This window comes from Larimichthys crocea, chromosome X (genome assembly GCF_000972845.2).
Source record: "Larimichthys crocea isolate SSNF chromosome X, L_crocea_2.0, whole genome shotgun sequence".
Lineage (NCBI taxonomy): Eukaryota > Metazoa > Chordata > Actinopteri > Sciaenidae > Larimichthys > Larimichthys crocea.
In genome coordinates, this window is record NC_040020.1 from 23373343 (window position 1) to 23386149 (window position 12807).

At 38.7% G+C, this 12807-nt stretch overlaps 3 protein-coding genes and 1 pseudogene across 5 annotated transcripts in view; 3 read left to right on the top strand and 1 right to left on the bottom strand.

Moving 5' to 3' along the window:
- Positions 1-5176, top strand: part of LOC104927860 (guanine nucleotide-binding protein G(I)/G(S)/G(O) subunit gamma-10-like) — a 5893-nt gene extending 717 nt beyond the window's left edge. Inside the window, exons 2-3 of one of the 2 annotated variants that reach the window (XM_019257531.2) lie at positions 3616-3742; positions 4984-5176. In XM_019257531.2, the coding sequence (XP_019113076.1) occupies positions 3616-3741 (126 nt within the window). In that variant the 3' untranslated portion in view covers position 3742; positions 4984-5176. Of the gene's footprint in view, positions 1-3615; positions 3743-4980 lie in introns of both variants that reach the window. The other variant, XM_027282445.1, reaches the window with a different exon arrangement.
- On the bottom strand, positions 409-1893 carry LOC113746662 (guanine nucleotide-binding protein G(I)/G(S)/G(O) subunit gamma-10-like; annotated as a pseudogene).
- Positions 5177-6690: 1514 nt separating the features above from the next.
- Positions 6691-10300, top strand: LOC104927877 (afadin- and alpha-actinin-binding protein). Of its 2 annotated transcripts, none has more exons than XM_027282443.1 (13): positions 6691-6902; positions 7023-7070; positions 7168-7277; positions 7354-7422; positions 7499-7622; positions 7701-7788; positions 7916-8036; positions 8641-8794; positions 8941-9044; positions 9129-9290; positions 9391-9505; positions 9607-9775; positions 10134-10300. In XM_027282443.1, the coding sequence occupies exons 2-13, from the start codon at positions 7031-7033 to the stop codon at positions 10240-10242; spliced, it is 1365 nt and encodes a 454-aa protein (XP_027138244.1). In that variant the 5' UTR covers positions 6691-6902; positions 7023-7030; the 3' UTR covers positions 10243-10300. The 2 variants fall into 2 exon arrangements, with proteins under 2 accessions (XP_027138244.1, XP_010740359.3); XM_010742057.3 differs by having other exon boundaries at positions 6691-6884.
- Positions 10301-11647: 1347 nt separating this feature from the next.
- Positions 11648-12805, top strand: nanos3 (nanos homolog 3). Its single transcript, XM_027282444.1, has 2 exons — positions 11648-12557; positions 12597-12805. The coding sequence occupies exon 1, from the start codon at positions 11790-11792 to the stop codon at positions 12459-12461; it is 672 nt and encodes a 223-aa protein (XP_027138245.1). The 5' UTR covers positions 11648-11789; the 3' UTR covers positions 12462-12557; positions 12597-12805.
- Positions 12806-12807: the final 2 nt, after the last annotated feature.

Here is a 12807-nt window from a genome sequence, read left to right on the forward strand (position 1 = left end):
ACATACACACAATGTGTTCTTATTTGTGAGCAGCAACTGGTTTAAATTAATGTTTGATAGTTTACACAGAACACAAGAGGAAGCCAATCACATGGGCTGAATTTCACTGACTGGAAACAGACACCATTAGGTCAGTAAATTTAGACCGGACATGTTAAGTACTAGGTAAACCAAGAATGGTTTAATCATTAGTCAAGTTAGTGTCAATTACATTTTTTTAACATGTAGAGGTTGGCCCTGCTTTAATGTAACGATAGGAGTTATGATACCATTAGTTTTGGCAAACAAGTGAGAAAGTTCTTTCCCCTAAACCATCAGTCCCTGTTGCATCACCCAAGAGGAGCTGCGGTTTAATCCACAGCGACATCAAGTAGAAGTGTAGAAAGCCTTCGACGGATAAATCCTCCTTCAGTTTTTGCTGTCAACAGAAAAATAGAGAAATTGGGAAACCTGAAAGAAAAAACAAAAAAAAAAACCCCAGTTTCAGGGTTCTGGTATGTTTATACTGACCCACTATCACACGTTACTGGGGCACTGAATGCAACACAGACATTGTTAATGTTGTTTAGTGTCACCTGTGTATTTCCACAAGACAAGCCAAAAAACTGCTGTCAAAAAGACCACTTCCCTGTATAGCTCCACAAATTCAACTTAACGGAGGTCTAATCAGCCAGAATAAGTGAAAAGACTTGAATATGTGTGTAGGTGCTTTATTGGCTTTACAGCAAGAGCCCTTCCATGTAATACTCTAAACATCTATATTTAACAAAAGATTGTTCGTGTGCCATTAAAGGACAGCTATCAATAAATTACAACATTCCAATACTTTAATGAGTTAGATAAATACCTAAGCGTATACTACCTTGTTCCTTAAATTACACGCAAAGTTCCATTAAAACTTGGTTCTGTTTTTCACAGTACTTTGTCCAGTGTTTGTAATCTAAGCATATCCACACCAGCTCACCTGGTATGGTAATCTGAACTAAACTGTTTGTTAAGATTTCCAGTAACATAGTTGGTAATCTTTAGACCCAGATTTTAACAGGAATTAATGGGAATTTACTTTTGGCTTCACAAGGTGGTCAAGTATCCACATTACAAAAATAAAGAATAGAAGAGCACACACACTGTTATAGCACAGTGAAATAAATAAGAACCTGCCGCTTTCATTAGCACATAATTTGAGCTGAAACCACAGAAAAATAATTATTTTGATCATTTATTTATTCTTGGCATTTGGTTGGACAAAATAAGGATTCTGAAGACGTCACCTTGCTTAAACTGTAATGGCCCTTTTTTTTTTTTTGACATTTTAGCGACAAAATGATTTATTGTTTAATCAGAAAATAAATTGGAGATTAATTGTTGATGAAAATAATCATAGTGAAAGTCGTCAACTGTATGCAGGTAGTGAAGTCTCTGAGATCAATCTTTACTTTAATAAAGTCCATGTCATATAAGTATTTGACCTTTTAAAACATTAAACAGGTTGGTGGCTCTACAGTACATTGATTCAGTGTAGACCTAATGGAAGATGTAATTAATTTAATCCCTAGTGGACTAAATACACAGATGAACTCCCCATCTGAAGCTTTACTAAAAAAAGGAAAAAATAAAGCAGGCATACCTCAAGAGGGAGCAGGACTTGGGGGGTCTGAAGGGATTACCACTGGAGGGGACCCCGACAGGAGAGGGTCCTTGGAGGCATTTTGCAGACAGAAGTTTCTCAGCTCAGCAGCAGCCTGAGACACCTGCAGAGCCAGACATGATGTTTGAGAGAGAAACTAGTACAAACTATCACATGTACAGTATTGTAATACTCACCCATACAGTCAGTTGCTTACACCAGTGTTTTTCAACCACTAGTGTGCCATGGGAAATTATCCAATTCATCTAATTGGTCAAAAAAAACATTTTTTGAAAACAAATTAATTATTATCTGCAAATAATGCATTGTCAAGTGTCTGTGCTGTAGTAGTGACTGGCAGCGTAATCATGTAATACTCTTCCTTATCACTGGATAGCATCAGGTAGCGAATTGCATGGTGCGTTGAGACAAGAGAATTAGTGATGCAAAACAAAAACAGAGAGAGATTGAGAGCTGTTCAAAGAGCCTCGTGTGTGTCTTTCTTCAATTCCCACCAGGAATCAACTCTGAGTTCATCCAAACAGGCACAGGTTTCACACAAGTGAGTAAAATACACTGAGATGGACATTTTGTACACACAACTCTCATATTTCTCAGTGTGGAACGGTTAAATCTTTCCCAAATATTACTGCTCTGTCAGAAAAGCAAAACAGCTCTGAAGTTTTTTTATACTACCTCTTTAGTTTTAAGATCACATTGTTTGGTGGCTTTTCATGTTCCAGCTGTATTTCTGAAGTGGACACTCTTTATTTGAAAGAAGAAATAAAAAAGATGATAAAATACTTTTTTGTCTTTATTTAAGTCGGCTTTTTTTATATAATAAATAATAAAATAATAATAATAATAATAATAATACATTTTATTTGGAAGCGCTTTCAGGGTACCAAGGACACTTACAGGAGAACATTAACATCAAACAATAAAGACAGTGCAACAAAAACATATTAGACTTAAACATTAAAAGCAATTTTAAATTTTTTACATTAAAATAGACAAACAACAAATATATATATATTATATATATATATATAAAATATATAATATATATATAATATATAATATATATATATTTTTTGGTTGGTGGTGTGCCTCGTGAAGGTCAGCAGGTGTGTTCATTAGATCAGGTGGTCAGGTGAGGTCAGCAGGTGTGTTCATTAGATCAGTGTTTTTCAACCTTTTTTGAGCCAATGATACTCTGCAGCCGTCTAATAATACAATATAATCATTCTTATCAAAGTGTCTTGAATAGGAATCAAATAAACACAAAAAGTATTTTATCATCTTTTATATTTCTTCTTTCAAATAAAGAAGTGTCCACTTCAGAAATACAGCTGGAACATGAAAAGCCACAACAATGTGATCTTAAAACTAAAGAGGTAGTTAAAAAAACTTCAGAGTGTTTTGAAAATAATGCTTATTCTGACAGAAGCAGTAATATTTGGGAAAAATTTAACCGTTCCACACTGAGAAATATGAAGAGTTGTGTGTACAAAATGTCAATCTCAGTGTATTTTACTCACTTGGTGTGAAACCTGTGCCTGTTTGGATGAACTCAGAGTTGATATCCTGGTGGGAATTGAAGAAAGACACACACAAAGCTCTCTCTGAACAGCTCTCAATCTCTCTCTGTTTTTAGTTTTGCATCACTAATTCTCTTGTCTCAACGCACTATGCAATTCGCTACCTGATGCTATCCAGTGATAAGGAAGAGTATTACATGATTACGCTGCCAGTCACTACTACAGCACAGACACTTGACAATAGCATATTATTTGCAGATAATAATTAATTTGTTTTCAAAAAATGTTTTTAGACCAATTAGATGAAATTGGATAATTTCCCATGGCACACTAGTGGTTGAAAAACACTGGTGTAAGCAACTGACTGTATGGGTAGAGTATTACAAATACTGTACATGTGATAAGTTTGTCTATGTTTCTTCTCAAACATCATGTCTGGCTCTGCAGGTGTCTCAGGCTGCTGCTGAGCTGAGAAACTTCTGTCTGCAAAATGCCTCCAAGGACCCTCTCCTGGTCGGGGTCCCCTCCAGTGATAATCCCTTCAGACCCCCCAAGTCCTGCTCCCTCTTCTGAGGTATGCCTGCTTTATTTTTTTCCTTTTTTTAGTAAAGCTTCAGATGGGGAGTTCATCTGTGTAATTTAGTCCACTAGGGATTAAATTAATTACATCTTCACATTAGGTCTACACTGAATCAATGTACTGTAGAGCCACCAACCTGTTTAATGTTTTAAAAGGTCAAATACATTATATGACATGGACTTTATTAAAGTAAAGATTGATCTCAGAGACTTCACTTACCTGCATACAAGTTGACGACTTTCACTAATGATTATTTTCATCAACAATTAATCTCCAAATTATTGTCCTGATTAAACAATAAATCATTTTGTTGCTAAAATGTCAAAAAAAAAATGGGCCATTACAGTTTAAGCAAGGTGACGTCTTCAGAATCCTTATTTTGTCCAACCAAATGCCAAGAATAATAATAAATGATCAAAATAATTATTTTTCTGTGGTTTCAGCTCAAATTATGTTGCTAATGAAAGCGGCATGTTCTTATTTATTTCACTGTGCTATAACATGATGTGTGCTCTTCTATTCTTTATTTTTGTAATGTGGATACTTGACCACCTTGTGAAGCCAAAAGTAAATTCCCATTAAATTCCTGTTAAAATCTGGGTCTAAAGATTACCAACTATGTTACTGGAAATCTTACACAAACAGTTTAGTTCAGATTACCATACCAGGTGAGCTGGTGTGGATATGCTTAGATTACCAAACACTGGACAAAGTACTGTGAAAAACAGAACCAGATTTTAATGGAACGTCTGCGTGTAATTTAAGGAACAAGGTAGTATACGCTTAGGTATTATATCTAACTCATTAAAGTATTGAACTGTTGTAATTTAATTGATAGCTGTCCTTTAATGGCACACGAACAATCTTATTGTTAAATATATGCATTGTTTTAGAGTATTACATGGAAGGGCTCTTGCTGTAAAGCAAATAAAGCACCTACACACATATTCAAGTCTTTTCACTTATTCTGGCTGATTAGACCTCTGTTAAGTTGACATTTTGTGGAGCTATACAGGGAAGTGGTCTTTTGACAGCAAGTTTTTTGGCTTGTCTTTGTAGGAAATACACAGGTGACACTAACAACATTAACAATGTCTGTGTTGCATTCAAGTGCCCCAGTAAGCTGTGATAGTGGGTCAGTATAAACATATACCAGAACCCTGAAACTAGGTGTTTTTGTTTTTTTTTTTCTTATCAGTGTTTCCCAATTTTCTCTATTTTTCTCTTGACAGCAGAAAACAGGAGGAGGATTTATCCGTCGAAGGCTTTCTACACTTCTACTTGATGTCGCTGTGGATTAAACCAGCAGCTCCTCTTGGGATGATGCAACATGGGACTGATGGGTTTAGGGGAAAGAACTTTTTCACTTGTTTGCCAAAACTAATGGTATCATAACTCCTATCTGTTACATTAAAGCAGGGCCAACCTCTACATGTTAAAAAAATGTAATTGACACTAACTTGACTAATGATTAAACCATTCTTGGTTTACCTAGTACTTAACATGTCCGGTCTAAATTTACTGACCTAATGGTGTCTGTTTCCAGTCAGTGAAATTCAGCCCATGTGATTGGCTTCCTCTTGTGTTCTGTGTAAACTATCAAACATTAATTTAAACCAGTTGCTGCTCACAAATAAGAACACATTGTGTGTATGTATATGTGTATACACACACACACATAGCATAGAAACCGATATTATATATATATATAGATACACACACACACACACACACACACACACACAGTATAGTTCATATTCTGGCCAACAGACATACCGAGAGCTTTTGAGCTATCTCAAACTATTCACTTATTTGTGGTAATGGTAAAGGTGTTACTACTATTCTGAGGTACAACATGGTACAGACCTTAACCCTGTCAGTGCAGGGCATGTGATTGTTGAATAACCCTTGGTCCCGTCTTTTTTATGTATATATTTAACTGCTTTTATTAGCCTATATGTTCCTGTCCTACAAACATCTTATAAAGGCCTTATACTATTTGGGTAGTGCAAACTGTTAGTAAATTTAATATATATAATTTCAGATACACAAATTGCCAAACAGCAAATGTTCTTGTCTGTTAAAAACTCCCAAGTATTGTTTGTATTTAATGAATCATGCTGCAGTGACTTGTTGCATTAATTGTTTTTTCACACTGGAATCATGTTCCAATCAACCAAAACCTTTGCTACTGTTAACCTGTATCTTTCTTAACTTTGCTACTGTGGGCAACCATTTAGAAATTAAATTACTTTTTCGGAAAGTGACAAGTTGCTCTGTGATTTTTGTTTTTTGTTTTTTTTTGTTTTTTGACAGCAGTCCTTTAAAAGAAAACTATTCTTTTTAAGTGTTCGATTAAAAACAATTTCCTTCTTCATGACTCATAAGCCTTCAGTTTATTTCTGCTACAAAAACATGTGAACAAGTCAAAGGTTTCAGGCTCGATTTCATTTAAGCTTAAGGTGTTACAGTGTCTGAGTAAAAAGGCAAAGACTGATGTGCAAAGTCACCTGAATGGAGTAATAAAATGAATGGGGTGGTTGGTTGCTAAAACACGGAAATATAATGCCTATAGTGGACACCTGGCCACACAGTCATAAATGTACAGGATGACCAGACGGACAGTGCCATTAACTCTGTACATCCATGTAAATCACAGCGTCTCCTGGGAGATTTCTAAGATGTTTTGGAATACATTTGTAAGGACAATAATGACAAATGCTGGAAATGGTGTGTTTGCTCCACCTTTGCTACAATACTGTGCTCAAATTCACCTGATATGCGACACCACATGTTTTTGTGGATTTTTGATGGGACTTTTTCACACTCCATAGAAGATTTTTTAAATGCTGAGCTCAACCTAAAGTGGCTGAGCATGTAAGTCTGGGTGTGTCTTAGGGATTATCAAGTGTGCTCCTCCCATCATAGATTTTTTTAATGTGGGTCACACCACTTTGTGAAAGCTTCTTATAAATAGTTAACACTACTAAAGCCTTGCACAAGTTAAAGTTTGGTGGGAAGCAGAAGCAATTGTAAAGCCTCAATCCTCTAGCCCATTGTCAGTGGTAATTAGCAGAAGTGCCATCACCTGGAAATAAAAGAGGCACTATCAGTCAGAGGAAGTTTTACCTCTCAGGTAAGGAAATAGAAACAGGTGAACTGATCCATTGTTACCAGTAAAATTTATTTAAAATACTCAAAGATCATGTTGTCATGTTGTACTTACTCACTGTTGTGATGTAAAATGTCCCCTTGTCACCAATATGTGCTTAAGGCACTCAGATGGCTTCCAGGTTTGCTAGAAGATGCCCGGAGTACTCAGGTACAGCTAGACACAAGTTTATAGTATATTCTGACTTACCACCATGTTTCTGTCTTTAAATTGGCCACTCTGTCCATGCTCCTCTTGTCTACTACAGACTCCTTTCTGCTTAAAGATCCCAGCCTCAGCCCTCTGAATGATGTCTCTCACAGTGCCTCCTGGTGGGCTGATAGGGAGGAGCACAAAGAGCAAAAAGATTCACTCAGGGTGGGTAAAAATAAAGTGAATAAAAGATGATTGCTTGTAATTCTGGGGGGGGGGGAACTAAAATTCTATTTTACAGGAGCAACTAAAAGAGATGGATGATCATGTGGCCAGGCTTCAGGACATGCTGAGATCTGAACGGGCCAAAGTAAGTTGTACTCTAAGTATTTTACTACCTTTCAGAGTATTTGGCCTTCTCAATATCATCTCACTCCTCCTGCCAGTGCACTCGTCTGCAGCTGCGGAGTAACCAGCAGGAGACAGAGCTGAGGCGTCGAGAGCAGCATGGCAACAGATTGAAGGAGAGGCTGTCACTGTTGACTGTTGGACACAGAGAGAAAGGACCATGTGAGCTTTTTTTTTTTTTTTTTGGTACATCAAATGTTTATTAAAATCACTTATAGCATCTTGAATTGCTCTATCCAGCTATAGAGGTGTTGAACTTCCCCCCTGGGAGTCGAGGCAAGAGAGAACAGACGATCAAATCAACCAGGTCTACTGCAAGTACTGCAAAGTACGGTGGCTGCTGTTATTATTATTATTATTATTATTATTATTATTATTATTATTATTATTGCTTTCTAATTGTTTGATTCCTCTGCCTCGTTTCCAATCCTTGCTTCCTCTCTTCCACCTCGTAGACGGGAAGAGGCAACGCTACGTCTGATGCTGGAGCGCAGAGAAGCAGAGCTCAGAGAGGCGATGAAGCTGCGCCACAGCCTCACCACTTTACTTCACGCACTCCGAGTTGACATGGAACATGTGTGTAAAAGAGTATCAGTCATTGGGGCCCAAAAAGCATTCACCAAACAAATGGAGAATTTTTATTTTTTTTTAAAGTACATTTATTTTGACAAAATCATCTCACCACAAGGTTTATTTCACGGCTTTGGATTGCATTAATTCATCTTCCTTAGCAGAAAATGGGTTAGAGTTAAAGCAGAGTTTACCCCCCTCCTCCCAAAAATGTCTCGGCAGCACTGCTAACAAACTGAGCTAACATTAGCTAACAGCAGCTATAATTTGCAGTAGTTTACTTTACTGTCCATCAGGGAACTCTGCGAGTTGATTCGGAGCAGCAGGAGGACATTAGAGGGAAAACAAGAAAATATTTTCTCCATTATAATATGATCCAGTTTCACCTAAATCAGTGAAATATTTGGTGGTGTGTGACTTACATTCTTCTCATGGGTAATCACACCAGTACAGATTTACACAGGCAGTGGCAAAATTATTTAAAATCTGTTATTTTAGAGTAGAAAAATTACAAAATGGAGCTTTTAAAGTTACAATGTTGAATCCAAGATGATTATTATTCAACATAACAAAATCAGTTTAACTTTTTTTTTTTCTCTTTTTTTTAAAGACCCTGTCGGATACTGTGGGTCTTCAAGATGAGGCCCACACTGAAGACAAAAGGCTGGATCAAGCTGAGGTGGCACTTGGTGACCATGTAACAGGAGGTGTGGTTCAGAGTTGGAGGCGGGTGCAGAAGAGGCTGGGTGACATCCTATCTGAAGGTAAACACAGTTTAATATCCCTTTTTTGGAGAAAGTGACTTTGTGTTGTACAGATTTGTCTTCAGCTTTAATTTATTTTTGCCAAGCCAATGATTGAGAAGCATCTGTCTAAAGACTACAGTATATGGTCTTTCCTGACTGTGCAGGCCACACTGGTGTTGGTACTGACCATGACAAGCTCCTGGTTCGACTAGAAACTGACCTGAAGGAGAGTCAGCAGCTTGTCAGATTACAACAGCAGCTACTGCAGGTATGATCATCTATCATACATATATACACACAGTTTCATTTGCTTGCATCAGAAATACTTGCAATACTTAGTTTGTGTCTACAGGACAACATTGCTTCACCTGTCCACTCTGAACTGGCTGATTCCTACTTTTTGGAAGAGTGGGAACGTCTTCAGCTGCATTGGGCAGAGCTTGATCATCAGAGACGGACGTTTGAAAGGGAGAGGCAGTCCTTCACTGATGCTGCAATCCGGCTAAGCCATGAGGTAGAGACTGTCGTCCTTTTTGTAGTTTCCTCATACAAAAAGGCACAGTGTGCTGGCTTAGAAGGCTGCTTGTAACTCTGGAAATGTTTTGGCTCTACAGCGTCGGGATTTTGAGCAACAGAAGGCCTCTCTCCTGAAGCAGCAGTATCTGTGTGACTCACCTCTGTTTAATAAAGAAGCACCGAGCAACAACAGAAGAGAGAGCACTGCTCTCAGTGAGTATGAAGTTAAACAGTGGAGTGATGGGAGACTGATTTTTGTAATTAAATAGTTTCACTACAAAAACCCTAAATATATTCTGTGTATGTGCCTCCAGATTTCTCAGGTTTGGGGCCCACCAGCATATCAGGGTGCCTTCCCATTACTCCATCTTCCACCAAGTCTGGGACAGCTGCCATTTCTAGATTACATCAGGGAACAGTCAGAGTTCAAACCCCGAGCACTCCTGAGCTCTACTCTGCTCTCGATCTGTCATACAACTGCAGGTTAGTCAGGTCCTGTAGTGATAGCAACAAAAGAGAGGAAAAAATAAACCAAACGTATTGAGCTTTACCTTTGTCCATGAATTAAGCCAAAAGCATTCCCTGCAATGTTTGTGCTTTGGATTAATAAAATCTGGCCTTTGTCTGGTGCTAATGCTGAATAAAGAAATACATTTTATACACATATTTAATTTCTCCAGTTTTGGCTCAAATGATACTGTAAAATGTTACAACCTGAGAAAGGAAGTGTGTGTGTGTATATGCATTGGCAGTTTAAGCCTAATTCCATCTGCACTTCACTGATATTTTTCTGTTTGATCTTAAAAACTTTGTCATCTGTCATTCCTCTCATCTCCTTCAGGACTGGTGAGATTGACCATCAGTCAGAGACATGGGATTGCCACGCAAACAGGATGGTGCACTCACCACAGGCTCCACACTTGGACTGCAATTTTGATGATAGGTGGTGATTAAACACATTGTACATTATTTACTCCTTTTTTAAAATAATCAATAAAGACTGATTATATTTTTACCCCACTGTGTTATTTTTTCCATTTGGACAAAGTGCTGTTTGAAAAAGAAAATTGATTGTGGTTTTTAAAAAATATATATTTTTTACCTTTATTGATCAGATGATAATGTAGAGGTAGACAGGAAATAAGGGGAGAGAAAATATGCAACAAAGGTCTCCAAATCTGAACTGAGGATGTTGCAGCTATGCAATCGGTAAAGTAATTTAAACTGTGAAATTTAAGTGTTAAATTTGTGTGGTAATTTTGATCAGCCTAATAAATTCTAATCTATAGTGGCTGCATGATGAGAATTGACTGTTTCCTTCACACAACATGTGTTGCGTCTATGCAAATTAAAGATGTATATCTGATATGTATATCTACCTCTCGCATTTATTTTGCCTAGAAACATTTTTACTGGATCATATTTGACTGACTCTTATTATATATATATATTATAGTTAAAACTAGTTTAGATGTCCATTTCTGGGCTACTTTTGGTTCCGCAAGCCTTTCAAGCTCAGTGTATTTTTACACAGTTGTTTCCATTAATCTTTCTGAAGCTGAAATTTGATACAGGTGGACCCAGTAACATGACGGTTCATGAGGCGACTCTGCCCCTTCAAAGTGGACCTGGTCTGTTTAAATCCTATTGCATCTGAAAGCTGGCAAAATACATGATAACACTTAACATACATTAAATGTGTCCTAGTTCTTCAGATCTGTGCAAGGTATCCAGCAAATCATCTGTACAAGCAAAAACAAGCTCCATAGAGGCAAACAGAATGGTGCAGCACAGACAGGACAGATAGATATACAGACTGGTGACAAAGGGAAAAAACAAGTGTAGAAGAAGACACTGGTGCACCATAAGCTGCCAAAACAGCATCAATGCTTGTCTGCATACATTCTCCAAGTCTCTGAACTCAACTGGAGGGATACAAACCATTCTCAGAAAATATGTGTTTACTTTGATGACATGTCAGTCCAAAATCTAGCAGACGTGACGTGTTCAGATGGGTGAGATGAGGTGAAGCTTATGATCAAACTATCCAGCAACCCTTCTGACCCTTCAAGCATCTTCACGCAACATGTTTCTCCACTCACATGGGTGTCTCCCATCTGTATGTGAAAGAAAGTGGCTGTGTTTAGTAATAAATGCTGTTGATTCAATTTAAACACCTTCCTTTGGCTCCCTAAACCAGTTATTTGTGAGAATTAAGTACAAGAAACAACATTTAAAAACTTTGTGGCTTCTTGGTATGCAAATAGGGCATGCAACTGTGCATGAGGGGGCAGTATCACTCAACTTGTTTTATTGGAGACAAGCTGACCTCCACGCGCTGTGCACGTGCTGATATGATTGGCTGTCGTTGGAGGGAGTGCGCCTCTGGTCACCACTTGTACTCAATTACCAATCAAATCGTTGTTACGCGCGCTTGGCAACTCGAGCATCGTCTGTCAGACGAGACGAAAACATTTTTGCCGACAAAGAAACTAGAATGAACGGTATGGTTTGGGGACTCTTTCGTCACCTGCCGCATTTCATGGAGCCTGACAGCAAAAGTTTCCAGCCCTGGAGAGACTACATAGGGCTGTCGGACACAATCAAAGAGATCCTAGGCCGGACCACCGCCACTGTGTCCCCACTGCCAGTCTCCAAAGATCCGAACTCAGTTTCTGATGGGCTGTGCAACACACCGTCTGTGCGCAATAACGCAGCTTCCCAAAGTGGCTACTTCGTGCCAGATCTTTTCGACGAACATACATTTCCAAGTTCTTTGGCCCGTCCACCTGATAGTTTGCAGTACACTCCAGACTCCTTACCTGCTGACACGCCAGACATGGTGGATTTGAAGCTGGTGCCAAGACCGACAAAGTCCCGGGGGCCAAAAGAGCGCAAGAAAAGCACTCGTTTCAAAGCACCGGATGCGCCAGCGTTAACTCCATCATCTGAGCGCATGTTCTGCAGTTTCTGCAAGCACAACGGAGAGTCTGAGTCGGTGTACGGATCCCACTGGTTAAAGAGCCAGGCAGGAGAAGTGTTGTGTCCCTATCTGCGGCAGTATGTGTGTCCTCTGTGCGGAGCTACGGGGGCCAGAGCTCACACCAAGCGCTTCTGTCCAAGGGTGGACAGCGCGTACAGCTCCGTGTACGCCAAGTCCAGACGCTGAACCGACAGGTGGCAGGTAGCAAAGAGACACTGAAGGCTGAATCATCCTTTAATTAGTGTGATTTTTGTTCATTAGCACGCGTGTGTGATTTTACTTGTGTGATTTTTGTTCATTAGCACGCGTGTGTGATTTTACTTTTGTGTTTGTTTTCCATTTGCATGCTTTGGCACGTTTGTTTTACAGCCTTCTGTACTGCTGATTGGAGTTGTTTTCCAGCTGCTCTTGCCTCCTCTAAGAGTGTCTGTTTGGTGTTTGGATTGTGTAGAGTACTTTAGAACGACTTCCAAATATTTCTAGAACGACTTCCAGATATTATGTTTATATTATGGGAGAAGAGGGAAAAATA

Excerpts from the sequence above, each read along its gene's own strand:
- LOC104927877 (XM_027282443.1), top strand. The coding sequence starts at position 7,031 with ATGGCTTCCAGGTTTGCTAGAAGATGCCCGGAGTACTCAG. Across the intron at positions 9,291-9,390 it reads CAATCCGGCTAAGCCATGAG|CGTCGGGATTTTGAGCAACA; the intron begins GTAGAGACTGTC and ends TTGGCTCTACAG. Across the intron at positions 9,506-9,606 it reads AAGAGAGAGCACTGCTCTCA|ATTTCTCAGGTTTGGGGCCC; the intron begins GTGAGTATGAAG and ends ATGTGCCTCCAG.
- nanos3 (XM_027282444.1), top strand. The coding sequence starts at position 11,790 with ATGAACGGTATGGTTTGGGGACTCTTTCGTCACCTGCCGCATTTCATG.